This window comes from Pterocles gutturalis, unplaced genomic scaffold, assembly GCF_000699245.1.
Source record: "Pterocles gutturalis isolate BGI_N339 unplaced genomic scaffold, ASM69924v1 scaffold13825, whole genome shotgun sequence".
Taxonomy (NCBI): domain Eukaryota; kingdom Metazoa; phylum Chordata; class Aves; order Pterocliformes; family Pteroclidae; genus Pterocles; species Pterocles gutturalis.
This window is the reverse complement of record NW_010141128.1, coordinates 28,994-47,182: the sequence shown is the minus strand read 5'-3', so window position 1 is coordinate 47,182 and position 18,189 is coordinate 28,994. Positions and strand designations below refer to the sequence as shown.

Here is an 18,189-nt window from a genome sequence, read left to right as displayed (position 1 = left end):
TTTTCCTATATAACTCTTAATAGATGTATAGATACATACACAATACTACTGCACAACAAGTGTTGGTTATTTAAGGAAACAAGTTAAAAAATCTTATTAAAATAACAGAGGAAAACTGACAGGCAAAATAAATATCAGTGACTATTACTGCAATTTATCAGCTTATTTATCAACAAGTCCAGAATGTCAGGAAAGTATAGCAAGGGACGATGAGCAGTTTCAAAAGAACTCTGCTGAAGCAGGAGCTATCAGGGGCTGCAGCCAGACTCACTCCCGACACGCTGTCCCCATGATGTGCGCCCTGCACTGGCAGCCACCCAAGGGCTCGGCACACGCTGGGCTCAGGGATCCTCCAACATCACACCAACAACCTGTCAGGCAAAGAACAGAAGCCAAATATCCCATCAGAAAAGAAGTGATAAAAGTTATCAGAAAACACACCTAGCTTCCGCTAATTAAACACCACTATCGACTCATTGCCTCCTTCTGGAGTCCTTCAGGCTCCCCTCCCCTCAGACTCTTTCAAACACATGCTAACACACATGCATAAGCTGCAATTATTTCTGGCTTCCTATGTTTGGGGCTGCTTTCTGTATTTCTCCTTGGAATGTGACAAAAGCCACTTTTTAAAAAAATCACAAGTAATAAGCCATGCCACATTACTAAATGCTGGACTACAGTTTTGCAAAACTGCAGCTCAAATGTTTTGCTAATAAGTCAGAATTTCTACAGCAATATCACAATGAATAATTATTTTAAAAACCCAAACCATAACTTACAGAATTAGTAAGATGTTAATTTTTCAAAGTTTGGTACCCTGATATTTAATTTATCTTACAAAAATTACACACAACAAGAACATACATGTTCGTACAATAGCATTGCATATTTTTAACCACTACTGGACAACAATATCAGATTACTTTCTACAGGAGACAGGACTTGTGGCATAAACTAAAGTACACCTCTAGTAACAAGGTATAATATATTGTACTAAGGAACAAGTATGTCTAGGCTATAGATTTCAAACTGAATTGAAAGGTTGAAAGTTCCTAAACATGTATTTACATCATAGTGTAAATGCATCCTGTTTTCTAAGACATATTAAGCACCTGTAATCTCACTGAAATCAAGGATAAAGTATTTTACACCTTTCTGAAACCAGATCTCTTTTGTTAGCTCCTTGGTTTGCACATTAGGCACGAAAACTTTGTTTGATACACTAGTCATTATTTTTAACACATATTAAATGATTGTTAGAAGTACTTCAATGCTTTAAAAATAAATCTCTTGCATCACTCCTGGACAGGTGTAAAGTACAGGGAAGTCAATGAAAGTGATTTCAATAATTTTAACAAATCTAAATCTACAGCGTGGGGACAAGCTGCTACTGCTGAAGTCGCCCTACATCCCTCAAAATACATGGCAGAGCAAGTATCCTTCAGAGGAAGGACCACTTTCTCCACACCACAGCTACATCTGGTTCTGCTTCAACACACATGAAGCCCCGGGCTAAAGCAATACACGAATACACCTGAAAAAAACCCCCAAAAACCCCAAACCAGAAACAATCAATCAAACAGGCTAGTATCTGTGTGACATTTTAAGTTCTCATTGCAGCAGCAGATCTTACAAAACTGCTAAGCAGAACAGGGAGCTACCACTCTTACAGGTTACACTTGCAGGAAAATCAACCATCCCTGGCCCCACAATTCAGAAGGGGTGAGAAAGTTGATGATTATCAGTTATCTTATTTGATAACAGCTTCAGCAGCACCTTGTGTGACCTCACTGCGGGCTTTGACAGAGAAGCCTCTGACAGGTAAATGAGGCACAGAGGAAGGCGAGGTGAAGGACAATGAACTCAAAGAGGAACAGGTTTCCTCATGTGAGCAAGCCACAGAATGGCTGTGAACCACAGTGGTAACATTTGCCTTGTTCTTTCTCCCTTTGGAAGGCAAAGGAGGCGTTACACGGGTCACAAGCAATTACAAAAAAATAGTGCGAAATGCTGTGCACGTGAATGATTCAACAAATACATCCACATTTTCAAAATACAATCTAGGGAATTCTAAAGATTTTAGTGCTACATGCAAATGTGCCTCTAGAGACATCCTTTATTCATTTTACCTCGGCAGCCAAAATAATTCTTGTTTTCGAGACCATAATAACCAGCTTCACAAGTGTCACAGGAATCTCCACAAACATTAGGTTTGCAATAACAATGCCCATTTTCCTGTGAAGAAAACAATTTCATCAAAAATGTTTCAGCACCTTTTTCAGAACTTTAATATTTCAATATTTTTAATTCCCTCTAATTCTACAGAGGAAAAACATTCTAATCTCAATATTATCGGACACAACTTCTGTCATTTATCATCTCCAATGAACAGACTAGAAAATACATAAACTCAAGATGATGAAAAATTTTCAGAACTTTTATACATCCCTAGGATGTATAAAACCGCTTCTTTACTATATAAAACCAGCCACTTGATGTGCAAAAGCAATAATCAGTACTAGGATTTCTACTTTACCAAATGTTACAACAATTTACCTTTACAAAAATTGATTTAAAGTCTTTCTTTTCATTTCACTTTACCTGCTGACATTCTCCAACTCCACTTAGTGTTCCACTCACATCACACTGGCATGCTGCACAGATGAAAAAAAGACAATTTGTATTTTGTCTTTTCAAGATACTTTACAGGAAAAAAAAACCCACCATCCTGAATCTGCAATTTTGAGTCATAGTGCCACAAGGTGGATTTTACTCTGGAAGGTTCAGAATAGAAAACAGATACAGGCACACGGTAAGAAGAAAAAGCAAAGGAGAAAGAATTAGGACTTCTGTGTATGTGTGTTTTACTGCTATGTTCTAACTTGTGCTTAACAAAAACGGTCTTAAGTCTGGATTTCCATTTGTTTTCTTTCTTAGAAACATTCAGACAATTGATGCAAAACAGTGTCTTCCAGCCTGACTGGCACCTTCTGTTCTGCAGTGCTACTTTGGGACCAGCTCAACTTTCCATATGAAATATAAGTGAAGCAAATATTGTGGGAAGGAGCTATGCTGACCTAGAGGTTTGGTAAAACCCAGTATCGGCTCTGCAACTGAAGGCAGAGACGATGAAATACATGAAAGGTGCAATAATTAATCTTTGAGAAGATGTTTAGGCTGCATAGTATTTAGAGATTTAGAGTCAAAGACACGGTGATCCCATCTCACTCCAGTAAAACTGCCATAGCACCATATGAAGTACACGTCACTGTAACTTAGAGAACACCTTGGTCCATCACTAGCAAACTCTCATGTGAAATTATGGTCTAATTTCTAAAAGTAACTGCTGGTATCGTGGGTAATGTGGTGTTACAATTAAGTACCATGAAAAATATGCTGTTAACAAGAGTTGTGAAAATTACTGAGCATCAAAGGTGGTGACAGCAACTAAAGATTACTTTCAAAAGGATTTAACACATTCAATAAGTAAAAGAAATATGTCATGAAGCCATACCTGTACATCCCTCGGGGTTTTCTTTGGCCAGGTTCCAGTACAATGGTTTGCATTTACTACAGGTAGGACCCTCAACGTGCTGAAGACATTGACAATAGCCCTAATGACAGAAAGGAGTTAATACGGCTTCACCTGTTTCCGAAAGAACATACTGCTCTTTAGTACTAAGAAAAACCCAGTATTATTAACAGCTCAGGCAGTTTACTGACTTTTACAGATGCATGGAAACTGCAGCCAATTCAGACTTCTTAAATTTTTCTGTCTCACACTACCAGCACATGATTCTTCCACCCTGAGTATTTTTTCCATATCCAATTTATTCTAAATTTCCCAATGGATGTACTTTCCAATTATTTTACAGCCATGTTAGAACTGCTCTAAAGTATGAACTGTTTTGCAAAAAGTTTAAAAAACAATTTTTTTTAAAAATAATCATTAATTTTAAAATTTACTCCTTACTTTATTGGTGGAAGACACACATAGCTATATTTGTTACCGTACGTAGATACTTCTTCCATCGGTCTTACCCTCTAGGTCTCCTTTGCTACACATTTAGCAATGACTGTGATTTCTGGTAATATGCTACTACTGATAACCATCACTGTAGTAATAATGATAATAGTGGAAGAGCAACAGTTACAATGAGATAATAATTTTTCCAAGAATAATTTGGTACTGAAATGGCCTGTTGCAAACCAGAACCAGAAGGTCTTTGAGACATGCATAGACATATCTGCACATCTGTGTGTATATATTAGTGTTCTAGCATACCAAGAAGACATATACAGTATGCATACTCCACATATAAAAGATTTTTTAAAATAACCTTAACAGGTAATTGCACTGATATGACCAAAGAACAAAACACAAAGTTTATTTCTACTCTTACTCTGCATATAGGCTCATGCAATTCTTTCACAGCTTAAAAGCAGGCTTCAGGGCTTGAGCAATGAAGTGAAAGCGTTCAGCAAAGGCACATGAATTATTAACACATACTGTTAGCTGCAACGACAGAATACTTACAGAATAAGAACCAACGCTACCTGAAGGGTCACACTCGCTGTTGACACCTTTATGAAATTAAAAAATAAACACATTCAAAGACCTTTGAAAACAGAGCTATGGAATGTAGTAACGCAGAAGTACAATGCAGCAGGTGTGAGTTTGAAAGGGCTTTTTAATATCTTGGAGGGACTCAAATACTTGAAACTTCAAGACCAGCAGAAATCTTTAATAATGATTTTTCAAATGTGTATTTAGCCTGGCTTCAACTATTTGGTTTGGTATGCAAAGTAGTCATTTGGAAAAATATGGCATTAACCTACAGAACTGAGAGACATTCTCTTAAAGTTCCTGTGTCATCACCTAAAAAAGGTTTTAATCTTATAGCTCACTTTACAAAATAACATACAGAATGACAAATAAGCTCATCTAACGTGTGCTCCTGGTGCGTCCCTCCCTCCTTCTCCATGCTTCAGGGGGTTTCTATAAAACTTTGCAAGCAGCAGACTGTCCTGGAGAAACTCACAATAAAAATGGGAATGATCCGAATGAGAATGGAGGGTTTTCCCCCAGAAGTGTTACCTTCGCAGTAGGGGAAACTGGCAGCTGCAGAAAGGCATCGGTTGCACTGTCGCCCCGTGACGCCCGTCTGACACTCACACTGCCCCATCGTTGGCTCACACTGGCCATGCTGGGAACCATCAGGAGAGCACTGACAAGCTACACAACAACAAACAGGGGCAGTGGTGTGAGGGTTCACCCTGTAGGTACCAAGCAATAACTTCCAAAGCTTTAATACTGTAGAGGTTTGAGTACTATTTGTCTAGAGTGTTCTTCATTTTTCTGTGCAATTAATAGCTCAAAAGCTCACTGGTTTCTCACCCCTGGTTGTTTCGGATTCCTACATAAGGTCTCAGTTTTGCAATGATTTACATGCACAGGGTAAATAATAATAACACCACAAAAAAGAAAATGCTGATATAGCCCAGGGGACTAATCTTTGCTCAGATAGAGTCTAAGGGTGAAAAAGTTAATGACGATTATTTTGTAAAGCAGTAGCCAGTCTCCCAAAGAGAGGGAACAAACCTGTCAAATTATTTTTTTGCTGTGGTTGTGGTGATGAGTAATAGCAGAATTCTGAGGATACATTCCTTCTTTAGCACTAATAATCTTATGATTTCTAGGAAAGAGCAGGCCTATTCACGATGATCAAGTAGCTTGCTGATTTCAATTATAGAGCCTGCAGGTTTCCATCTGCTTGATGTGAAAAACCCATACATACACTCTGGGCCTCATCAATTGATCTACACGGGCAGGAAAAATTGTTAATGTGATAGACGATTTGCAAAGTCAAGTCCTTCTAGACTAGGATTGTTGATGCAATATTGACACATGTCAAGAGCACATACTAATGCATTTAAAGGTTTACAGGAGAGTGTTTCAGATATTAGAAGCCCACACAAGTTGAAATACAACTTATATTCTGTAAGTTGAGTGACCCAGAACTCATAAGAGCAAATATCCATTGCCCTGCCTAAGCTTTAGATTTCAAAAAAGAGATACAGCTGTGCCAAAGCCAAACACTGCCAAGCTCACATTATTCCAACTAGCACAGGAACAGTGATGATGTGCCAGGGAGGGCTACCAGAGTGCCTGCCTGCCTGGAAGCCTGGCCACTGCCTGGATCTTCAGTGGTTTTGTTGCAAGCTTTGGATGGAACAAAACTATCATAGTTATACACATAACTCCAGTCAAAGGAAGAAAGGCTTTTACTCACGCAAGCAGCTGGGATAGCTGTAATAACCTGGGGCACACTGGTCACATCTAAGTCCAGCATAGTTACTACGGCACAGACACTGCCCTTGAGGACCACATGTATTCTCCACGGAGCCAAAAGTATCACAGTTACACTCTGCACAGAGAAAAAAACCAAAAGCAAACAAACCTATCCTGACAGATACATGTGTAAACCAGTAGTTATTTAAACCAGAATTTGAAAAAAAAATTTAAAAAAGTCACCTTTGAATGTAAAGCAACCGTGAGGAATCCAGACTAACCATAATTTTACAACCAAAACCAAACATCCTGAAATAGATGCTTATAATGTCATTGCCTCTCCAGTGATTGATGATCAGGTCCTTATTGCAATTCTATAATGTACAGTTTAGGGATTTAGTTTGATGCCTTGCAAAACACATGTGTAAGGGACAGAAATCCACCTTGACATGGAAAGAACATCCCATGAAAGAAATACTTAACATCTTTAAAAAAAAACCTCTGAGAAACAGCACCCACAAAGCTGGGCTAGGTCTAATGGCTAAGAAGAAACTTACTAGTCAAGCAGTTAATGACGCACAAGCACAAGTTCAGGATGCACAAATAAATTATGCACAAGGTAAAAACTGCTGACATCTTCATTCTACAAGCTGGCAAGCAGTGCACTGCAGCAATCTGCATCTAATACACAAGGCACATTGTCAGACTATAATAACTAGCTGGATGGCTGCTTCTCGGAGTTATCACTATTTTAGGCTAACAGCTCTATCACAGATAAGATGCGTTATGTCACTGAAATGATGCTGGAAGTTACACAGGCTCACACTTTTTTAGGCACATGAACAGGGGCCCATCTGGGACTCCCAGCTGCCCCAGGTACAAGCCGAAGTGTTGCAGTTAATCACTCAGTTTTTATGACTGACAGAAACGTCTGACTGACAAATATAAAACAAACACTGCCTTCTGTTCCATGTTCATGTTCCTGGTTCCCCCTTTCAGTTCCTCTTTCTGCTGCAGCCAAGGACATCTGACTTTGCTGTGTTTACTTCAAAGATGCCTGGAAAGATGCAGGGCTGGCTAGGAAGTCAGTATAAGAGAAATACAAATATTGACGCTTCCAAAAACATCAGCTACACCAGAGTGCACTCCCAGCTGAACATTAAATTGCATTCTCTCCTCATGTTAATAACACTGATTTGTTTAAAGGCTTTATTTTGATATCACTCCTATTGAATAAAGCTTCTATTGGGTTCAACAAGGTAAGACCAGACAGATCAGTTTTAGCTGCAGCAGCTAAAAAGTTATAGATCTCTATCTCCCTTCTGAGGATGACAACTCCAAACAGGAGTAGCACAGGGGGCTGCTCACTTTCCATCACAGTTTGCAGCATGCTGCATTAGTTTAAATTTAAACCCGTGGCAGCTTATTTTAACAGAACAAGCTGTGAACTGCAAGTCTGAAGTAATCACACTGACTGTGTTTTCAATTATTTTTATGTCTTTCACAATTGTTTTTGCAGGCCCTTTTCAGCTTTCATGTCTCTTTTCAGCTTTTGGTGTTAGAAGTTCAAATGTATTCAATATGGGTTTGATTTGCTTTAAGATTGCTACCCGATCTAATTGCTACCAGTTCTAAGAAAAAGAACATTTGAGTTTTGTTATAAAACCACTGAACAGCACATACCAATGCAGAATCCTGATTTTATGTTTTTCATTAAAAATGTTAGTCTACTCCAGACCATAAAGACACAGTCATATGGTGTTTCTTCATTCCACCCATTGTGTTTGGTAATACAACATAATATATCTTTGCAAGGGCACAAATAAGTCTGCTGTCTATTCACAGGACATAAACAACTACAAAAGCCCAAAAGGAAGAAGACTATTACAGCCAACAGCAAATAATAATGAGAGAGGAGAAAGTAAATCATGATCTTGTTAAGCTGTACAGGAAAGTGCATACCAGAACTCAGCAACATCCTATATTATTTCTCAATGTACAATTCACTAAGGATTATGGGTTTCCCTCTCACTCCCCGCAAAGGCAGATGAAACCTAGAGACGAGACAGGACTTGATGGACTCCTCACATGCACATAAGACCACCATGATATTCAAGGTTATATTTCACTGATCTCTCTTGTATAAAGCAGGCTAGTCCTCGGCGGCAGGTATACTGGTGGAACCCCACAGAGATCTTTCACGTTTCATAAAGACATGAACAGAGGTTGGCTCTGTGCCTGTTGGATGATCTTAAAATGTGTGAGAAATCACTGTGAAGGGCAAAATGGGACCTTCCCATTTTCAGATTTACAGAACACACATTTTACAGGGTACCAAGCAAAGACCCTCTGCTAAAGCAGATCAGTGCTCCACAGCTCCACTATGCCAGTTCCTTAGCATCCAAGCATGCTCTGTTGATGTAGACCTCCATGTGAAAACAGCTTTCAAATCCTTTGGTTATTAGCAAGACAGCTGTGCTGACTGAGGCTATATCAAACAGTCTGACCATGAGAAAAAAAAAAAAAAAGTCTGTGAGAAAACAGACTATGTAATTGTTCCCTATAACAGAAACATGCTCGGAATAGGAGAATTAGAATATATGAGGATTCCACTGTAAAGCTCAAGAGTCCTTGCCCTTTTACTGCTATGAACATTGCTTTAACCACTGCAAAAGTGGTACCTGAGAAGCACTCCTGTCTGCCTGGTTGGGGGCCTGTTCTATGCTGTATACGCGATCGGCAGCCTTACCTTGACAGGCCGGGAACGAGTGGTGGCCAGGCTGACAGCTGTCACACTGAAGTCCAGCTACCCCTGAGCGACAAAGACACCTCCCAAGAAAATCGCAGACTTGGGGCTGGGTACCTGCCAGGTTACATTCGCACACTGCAAATGAGAAAAGACATTTCAAAGGCAGCCTCTGCAGAGGCTCTCTTCTTTTATCCTTCTTTAAATAATAATTAAAAAAAAGTGCCACTCCCTGATGCTCAACAGGACCAAAATCTTCCCATCTAATTTATTTTGATTCATAACAGCTTTTACTGATTGCCCACATCAGTAATAATTCAGTACCAAGGGAGACACTAATGAAAGAGCAAAAGCATCTTGCTCACAGTAACTACTGTGTTCACTATGAGTGCTGAAGCACTGCACTTTGTCTCACTCAGAGCCTGATTTATTTATGCCAAGCGGTATGCCAACTACTGAAAGCAATTCCATCCTCTTTAAGGCTAAAATGAAACAACTTATGGTTTGGATTTACAATATCAGGTGGGAAGGGTTAATAAAATGCCTAAAACAACAGTACGGAGATGACTGATAAAGTTTGAAAGCAGTCAGTTTTCTAGTATTGATTACAAAGGGCAGCTTGATGCATCAAAGTGAAGTTGCAAACTCAAACACAAACAAAATTTTTCAAAAACAAGGACAAGTAACAGAAATGTTTCCACTGGTATTCTAAATTTCATCAATGTCACAAACTCCAACCTCAAACTAGAGCCTGACAGCTGCATCATACAGTAGACAGCAATCAATGAAACGGACATTTTTAGATAGAAATCCCCCCTCATCACATTTTTTCTTCTTCTTTGACTTCTGTAGTTTTGGGAGAGCCCCTTATGAACACATCTCTGTGGCAAAAAGGATTGAAATGCCCTCAGTATAAAACTTGTGTCTGTTTTTTGGATATGCTTGCTGAAAGGGAATGTTTTGGCTTACCCTGGCAGAAGGGGTAACGAAAATACCCATCTGTGCAGGTATCACAGGAAAACCCCTGAAATCCAGTTCGACATCTGCACTGTCCGGTGTTTCCATTGCAGTCACCACCCAGCATTCCCGCACCATGGCACTGGCACGCTGAAGAGCACATTTGTAAAGAAAACATTTCACAGAATCACAGAATCACAGAATGTTAGAGATTGGAAGGGACCTCGAAAGATCATCTAGTCCAATCCCCCTGCCGGAGCAGGACACCTAGATCAGATCACACAGGAACGCATCCAGGCGGGCTTTGAATGTCTCCAGAGAAGGAGACTCCACAACCTCTCTGGGCAGCCTGTTCCAGTGCTCTGTCACCCTCACTGTGAAGAAGTTTTTCCTCATATTCAAGTGGAACCTCCTATGTTCCAGCTTGAACCCATTGCCCCTTGTCCTATCACTAGATGTCACAGAGAAGAGCCTGGCTCCATCCTCCTGACACTCACCCTTCACGTATTTATAAACATTAATTAGGTCACCCCTCAGTCTCCTCTTTTCCAGGCTAAAGAGACCCAGCTCCCTCAGCCTTTCCTCATAAGGGAGATGCTCCATTCCCTTAATCATCTTTGTGGCTCTGCGCTGGACTCTCTCCAGCAGTTCCCTGTCCCTCTTGCACTGAGGGGCCCAGAACTGGACACAATATTCCAGATGCGGTCTCACCAGGGCAGAGTAGAGGGGGAGGAGAACCTCTCTTGACCTACTGACCACCCCCCTTCTGATACACCCCAGGATGCCATTGGCCTTCCTGGCCACGAGGGCACAGTGCTGGCTCATGGTCATCCTGCTGTCCACCAGGACCCCCAGGTCATTTGCGGTGTTATGATCTGAAAGTTCCTATTTCACTTGGAAGCTGAATGCTGGCATTTACACCAGAGCTCAGGCTCCAAGCATCAAAGAAACTATGGCACTTACGCAGACAGTGGGGGCCAAAATACCCTGGTTTGCAGCCACCTTCTAGTTACAACAGGAAAGGAAAAGAAAGAAAAGAACAAAGTTAGTGCACAAAATCATGCAACTCCTCATATTTTTTGCAGAGAAAAACAGATCAGGGCTCAGTAATTATTACTCTTGAACTGACAAAACTATTTGTATGACGCTTACGCACAAATCTCATTAAAAAAAAATTAATTGTGCCTAGTCTGCCAGCACAAATTTACAACTTCTACAGACAAAGAAGCTTCCACTTAGAGGCAGTTGCCTTTCTTATGCCTATGGACTCAGATGCTATTCGTTGAAAATGTAAACAGCTCAATATTTTTTTTTCTCCTGTTTATTCACAATATCTTTGGAGTTTTCTTTCTTCTTCATTTTAAAAATATATGAGAGAAGAGCATATGTGACAAAGCATACCCAGACTACCAAGGAAATTATTTTGGATGCTGTATGAAGGTGATAAGCGGTAGAGGAGACTGAGGCTTTGTGGGCTGTGATGGCAATTGTTTCAAGAAAACAATTTGGACTTGTAAATATACATGGATTAGTACTGTCTGCTTATATCTGAGTGTCTGCTACATTCACAGAAGAACACACTTTTTCATTTGCTGGCATAAACTCCTGTTCTATTAAAGCTAACAGAAATAAAGTGAAAGAATGTTGATTTTAGGACATGGCAAAGGTTGTGAGGTTTTTTTAAAGTTATAAATCCTGAAGTGCATTACAAGTATGTATTTTATTGAGTGCTAGCTGTGATGATGTCTCAGTTCTGCAGTATAATAATATCTAATAAAAAATATAAGACCACTGAGGGAATCATTGTATGGATTTCGGGCAGCTTTGCAGTGGGCTAACTAAGAAATATGTAGCTCTCTTAGAAATCAAAGCTCTTCACTGCCTAGGGCAATGTACAATTTGCCAGGTGCAAGAGGACAGTCCAAAAGCAGAGGCCAGTTAGCCTTAAGAGATTTACACTGCAAAGCAGCTGACAAGTTGTACATGCCAGAAAGTTTTGTTGTTCATAAGACCACCAAACAAGATGGTCAGCCTCTTCTGCAGATGTTTGCCGGGGGCTGGTCAAACTTGTTTTGATCCATAAATCTTCCTGAAACCAGCCTACTAAACTGTTTAATGTGGACATGACAATGAGATGAACTTCCGGCAAGAACAAAGGCTCCCTGAAAGATAAATGCTATTAGTGGCTAAATTGCTGCCTAAAGGTCCATGAACAAGCAGGCACAACCAAAGCAGTGAAAAACAGTGACATGGGGATAAACAGTGAAATAGGGGGGAAAAAAACCACCAAGAACTTGACAATTATGTCACCAGCCACAGCATCTCTTGGATTTGGAGAAGTAAAAGGGTATACAGGAATACCTTTAAAACAAAAGAAACAATAAAGTGTATTTGAAACAGACGGGGTTATTTCACTAAAAATCATAACAAACTATGAAGTCATCGCCTGTCAATACAGAGAGCATGAAATTCACATGCCTCCCGTAACCAAATTCAGCTTAGATTTCTCTCAGTTAGGAAGAGGATAAAAAACATTTTACTTTCAATCTCTAATTCAGGTACAAACGTCCGTTCTTAAAAGAACAGTATGAAAGGCCAGACACCATTTGGAAATGCTACCAGGTTGCTTCCCTACTCCCCTCCCCTTTGTACAGAAAGCTTTCTCATGCTAGACGGTGCTCTGAGAGCTATCTAGGGAGCTCCATATTTATTTCACATTTCCTGCTTTCAGCTGAAGGTCCACCTCCTGCAAATGGCGTTATCACTCGCTGTCTGAACTGCCAGAATTCATGACATATACGTTACATCTCAGGAGCTTTTAATTTGAGATTAGGAATGGGAAAAACATCCCAACAAACTTTCCTCCATTAAGACGGGATCCAAAGTTGATGTGCTACAAAGATCAGTGGGATTTAGATCAAGGTCTCCCTGAGCTGAACTTTTAAATTTAAATGTTGGGTTTCAAACAAGAGGATAAATAAGATGCGATTAATCTAGAGTGCACTGTACAGAGAGAATTTACTCTATCACAACCATTTAATTCAAACAATATTCAATTTTTTACATGGTTTTTTCCTTGGTTTTTTATTGATTTCCCTCTTCTTCCATTTTTATCATGATACCTCTGGTTACTCAGACCTCAAATCTTGCCCCAGCTCAACACCTGCTTTATTTCCTGTCAGAAACATGCTTCTCCTGAGGGCACAAAACATCCCACTCATGCATTTTTAGAATGTGATCATGGAGTCACACAAGCTTTTATGCAGCAAACACAATTCTGATGTCACTTTTTCCTCAGTTATTGTATACATAATTTGTTTATGGGGAAAGCATTTAAATTGCTTCTTTTTAACACTTAATTTTAATCTATTTTAAAGTAAATCTAATTTTCAATTAATCAATAGCATTATATAGCATTCTCTTACCATTTTCAACAAGCAGAAGCACACAGCATTTGTGTCACATCATTTTTTCTAATATGTTTATTTTCTTTGGATTTACAAACACCTTTCCTTCAACTATTTCTTAAAAAATCTGAAACAACTAGAACCCTTCCTTCAACCACATATCTGCACCTACTTGCAGTCCAGCAAAAAATAAGAGAGCACGGCCAAGAGCCTTATGCTCTGCCAGGAGGGCCTTTCCAACATTACACAGGCACTATTTTATAATTATTTTTATTTATTTTAAAATCCTCTGAAAGCCCACAAGCTTTGTTTATCAGGGATGCAAGTTCCAAATCCTAGGAGACGTCAAGGAGAACGCATAACCATTTTCTCCCCTCCCTCTCACTACAGTCATGTTCCACCTCTCAGTCCAAGTGGTCTTTATACCACTGAGACATGTTTAAACAATTTGTCCAGGGTGTTGTTACTTACTGAGAGACAGGCTGTAGCCTCAACGAAGATGTCTTAAATGAACTCTGAATTGTGAGAAAGCAGCACAATCTATTTTATTTTCAAGTAGCCATAATTTTGTAAAATAAAACAGATTCTCTTCAGTATTATGACAACTGATTTATCAGAATGTGTGAATGTGTGAAGCTGAAATGACAGATGTTTTAACTAAGGCAAGTGTAATGAAAACTGTTAATTCTTTAATGCACACTTAAAATACCTGAAAAGAGGCATTTTTTATTTGTATACTTACGGACACAAAACGGGTAACCATAGAATCCATCAGCACAGAGTTCACAGTTTTCTCCCTGGAAATTCTGCTTACAGAAGCAGCGGCCAGTCCCTTCCTCACAGCCCTCTGCATGCTCCAAGTTACAACTGCAGGCTAAGTAAGGATCAGCAATTAGGCACTCTTTGGAAAAATATTAATTTGCCTTTTACAGCAGTGTGCGATGGCATTATAACAGTAAATTTGCAGCTTTGAATGTCTCATTATTTAAAGAACTAATATTTGCATGCTGTTACATATTTTCCAAGTACTTTCTATCACCAAATAACCTTAGTGATATCCCTTAGAAGTAAGACCTATGTGATTTTCTTAGATTGTTTAATTTTATTTTAATTCAGAAAGTTGCAAGTTACTACTCCACAGCACTGCACAACTATGGTGTCCGCTCACCTCTCTCCATGGTGTAGGCTAACCACCACCCTCCATCCACCTTCCCTCAGACACCCCGTGCAACATTATGGCAGCACACCACGGCTCCACTGACGTCCCATTCATTTCAATACCCAAACACAGCAAGCCGCAGCTTCCTCCTACCTGTCACAAGGCTCCTTCGGCCTGTTTGTAATTCAACACTTACCTCTTAACTATACTCAGGTCTTCTTCTTTAAATGTTATATTAGGAACTATGCTATTGCATTATTTATTAGCCGTTAGGTTTAGTACTGCATAAAATAAGAGTAGTGATCTTCATGACCTTTTGAGATACAGAATAAAATTTTCAAGTGACTAAGAGCCAAATGTACATCAGAGAGCTAAGAGAAGCAAGGTCATGAGGGCAGGATATAAGAGGTCATGCCAGCTCACTGTGGGGTGCACTGCAACACCCCGGGCTTACATGATCCTATCTCCTCAGCAGCCTTTTCTGGTTTACTTCCTCCTGTTATCCTATTGCTGGTCTGAAGCTTTAAGCTCATACAACACATAAGTTGGGAAGAAAGGGTCTAAAAGGGTCTAAAGCAACACAGAAAGAAATCTGCAGTTGTTCTCCAACAGCTTTTGGCTACTCTTTCATTTTTCCTCCCCAAAAGATGCATCCCATACCTTGATAAGAGACAAAAAAACCCCAAGCCACCACCATGAGAAGATGCTTAATAGGGAAGGACTCACGTATACAGCCGTCGGGAGCTCTTGCTGTAACACCATAAGGACGATAATAACCTTTTGCGCACTTCTCACAGTTAATACCAGCTGTGTTATGCTGTGCAAAATAAAACAAATGGAGAACACGAGATAAAAAGGGGAAATTGGAAGAATTAAGGAACAATAACATCCTTTACACTGTTCCTACATACAACTAAAAAAGGATCAACACAGGAAAAAAATGAAATATGACTGCAGTAAGGACAGCATTCATCATTTGCTGTTCTTTAACCACCTGTTCTCTGCAGGTTTCTGAATCATGGTATTCTCACATAAAGCATCTGAATTTTACCTTTAAAGCATTATAAAAAAGAACTATTTTTAAAAAAACTGGGGAAAATATCCCTCCTTTCTCTATCACATGATATTTATCTCTTTTTATGCTGCTTTCTTATCATAACGTACACATTGTTCAGGCAACTGCATAATGAATTTTTCCTCATACTACATATTATTTTTTTTAATACTTTATGTCTAAGGTCAGTAACATTGAAATAAACGAAAACCTGATCAGTCAGCTCAGCACAAAACAGATCTTCCATTAGGAAAGAGTATGTCTCTGGAAAAGTGTGTTTTAAGCACACAGGAAAAATATTGTAAGTAACTTGAACTACAGCAAAAATAGGTAACAACTCCCCTGTGAACACAGTCCTGAGTGTATTTCAACTTGTGCAGCAAAGCTCTCCCCTGTGGCGGGGACAGCAGGAGCATGCAGCAGTGATGGCACTCACCAGCTGAGTGTATCACGATCATGAGGCATTCTGGGGGGCTCGTAGTTTTGTGAGCAGGGAACTGGAGGTGATGCAGAAGCTTCACCCTGGAGCAACCAAAGCAGCTGCCCCCAGCTCCCACTTGCTGTTTAACTTCTCCTTGGGGAGTGTCGCAATTCTAGGCTGAGCAGGGACCCAGCATTTAATGGAGGGGCTGGTGGGACAGTTCATGAGCACCCAGGGTGCTGCTGGGGCTGCTGCTCCCCACTGCCGCTCTCAGTTTGTGCAGTAGTTTTGGGTTCTGCTTCCAGCTCTTCCAGGAGTCTCCTCTAGCATCCTCAGATCTGAGCTACTCCTGGGAAAGGCTGACGCTAGATCAGGGAGGGTGATGCTCACATTGCACAGCTGACAGAGCCACGGTGGTTGCTGCAGCACTTAGCATGGCAGGAGCACACCAGCCTCTCTCTCAAAACAGCGTAGGGCTACTTGAAGATTGTGCAGTGATGGTCTCAACACATTGCAGGATACATTCTTCAGAGACTACTGGTGCTATCGCCACCAGGAGGTGGATGCCACTGTCCAGGTCTGGGGCTGCAGAGAGTGCCTGGGCCCCTCCCTGGGGCTGGGGCAGGTGAGGAACCTCTGCAGAGCTTGTGAGTAAGGATCAGAGGATATACCACCCCAAATGAACTGCAGTAGGTGTCTGTTACAGACCACCTGAACAAAAAGGCAGATGAAGCCTTCTTCAGGCAGCTAGAGAAAGCCTTGGTACTCTTGGATGAGTTTAACCACCCCAATATCTGCCAGAAGAGCAATGCAGCTGGGCACAAGCAATCCAGAAATTATTTCAAATGTATCAAAGACAATTTCTGGATGCAGGGGTTCAAGACCAGTTAGGAGAGATGTTTGAGCTGATAGCCACAAACAAGGAAGAACTGGTGGAAGATGTGAAAGCCAAGGGCAGCTTTGGTTGCAGCAACCATAAGACTATGGATTCTTAGATCCTGAGACAAGTAAGCAAGACAAATAGCTTCAGAAAAGCAGATTTTTGGCTTGTTCAGGTATCTGCTTGGCAAGATCCTGTGTGAAACTGCCCTGCAGGGGAAGGGGACCAGGAGAGCTAGTTGATTTTCATGGATAGCCTCCTTAGCCCAAGGACAGTTCTTTCCAGTGTGCAGAAAGTCAAGCAAGTGTGGCAGAAGGCCAGCACAGATAACTACAGAACTCCTGATTGATTTCAAACTCAAAAAGAAAGTACACAGAAAGTGGGAGCAGGAACAGGCTAGTTGGTGGCAATACAGAGTCATTGCCCACACATATAGGAGTGGAATTAGGAAAGCCAAAGCTTAGCTGGAGTTAAAACTAGCAAGGGAAGAGAAGTGCAAAAATAAAGGTTTCTAGGAGTACATCATCAACAGAAGAAAATCTAATGGCAGTATGGGCCCCTTGGTTAGTGGGGAAGGAGATAATGAACAAAGTATTTTAAAAGCCATTTCTAAACACATGAAGGACCAGGAGGTGATTGGGCATATTCAACACAGATTTAGCTAGGGTAAAGTATGCCCAGTCAACCTCATTGCTCATTGTGGTGCTGTGGACAAGGGGTGGGTAGAGTCACCAAGATGGCGAGGGACTAAAGCGCATGACATCCAAGACGAGGCAGAGACAGCTGGGTCTTTTCAGCATTAAGAAAAGGAGAGAGAACTTACCACTACTGACAACTACGTGATCAGAGGCTACAGAGGGAATGGAGTCAGACTCTCCTCAGAGGATGAGAGGCAACAGGCACAGATTGAAACATGGAAAACTCCAATTAGATATTAGGAAAAAAATTTATGATGAAGGTGGTCAAACACTGAAATAGGTTGCTATGAGTGGTTGTGGCATGTCTGTCCTCAGAGGTGTTCATGGCTTGACTGAACAAGTCCCTGAGCTCTGAGTAGGCGGCTGGACTACATGATTTCCAGAGCTCCCTTGTTATCAGACCCTAAAGAAATTGAATCTATCCTTGTATGCAGTATTTGAATATGATCATTTCTTCATTCAGGCATCCATTCCTAACACTTTTCTTCCCTGACACAAACAGAAAAAGTAAATTAAAATCCATGTGCTTTATGTTATTAAAAAAAAAAAAAAAAAAAAAACTCATTGTCCTGGGT

The 18,189-nt window shown here is 40.5% G+C and overlaps 1 protein-coding gene across 1 annotated transcript in view; it reads right to left on the bottom strand.

The window, feature by feature from the left end:
* The window catches only part of LOC104460739 (laminin subunit alpha-3-like), a gene marked incomplete at both ends in the record, with an annotated part of 64,009 nt that overhangs the window by 22,460 nt on the left and 23,360 nt on the right, over window positions 1-18,189 (bottom strand). Inside the window, 11 exons of the mRNA XM_010083928.1 lie at window positions 272-371; window positions 2,130-2,235; window positions 2,602-2,654; window positions 3,515-3,614; window positions 4,538-4,584; window positions 5,099-5,236; window positions 9,042-9,176; window positions 10,034-10,145; window positions 12,283-12,356; window positions 14,145-14,276; window positions 15,288-15,378. Coding sequence (XP_010082230.1) covers window positions 272-371; window positions 2,130-2,235; window positions 2,602-2,654; window positions 3,515-3,614; window positions 4,538-4,584; window positions 5,099-5,236; window positions 9,042-9,176; window positions 10,034-10,145; window positions 12,283-12,356; window positions 14,145-14,276; window positions 15,288-15,378 — 1,088 coding nt within the window. The remainder of the gene's footprint in view (window positions 1-271; window positions 372-2,129; window positions 2,236-2,601; window positions 2,655-3,514; window positions 3,615-4,537; window positions 4,585-5,098; window positions 5,237-9,041; window positions 9,177-10,033; window positions 10,146-12,282; window positions 12,357-14,144; window positions 14,277-15,287; window positions 15,379-18,189) is intronic.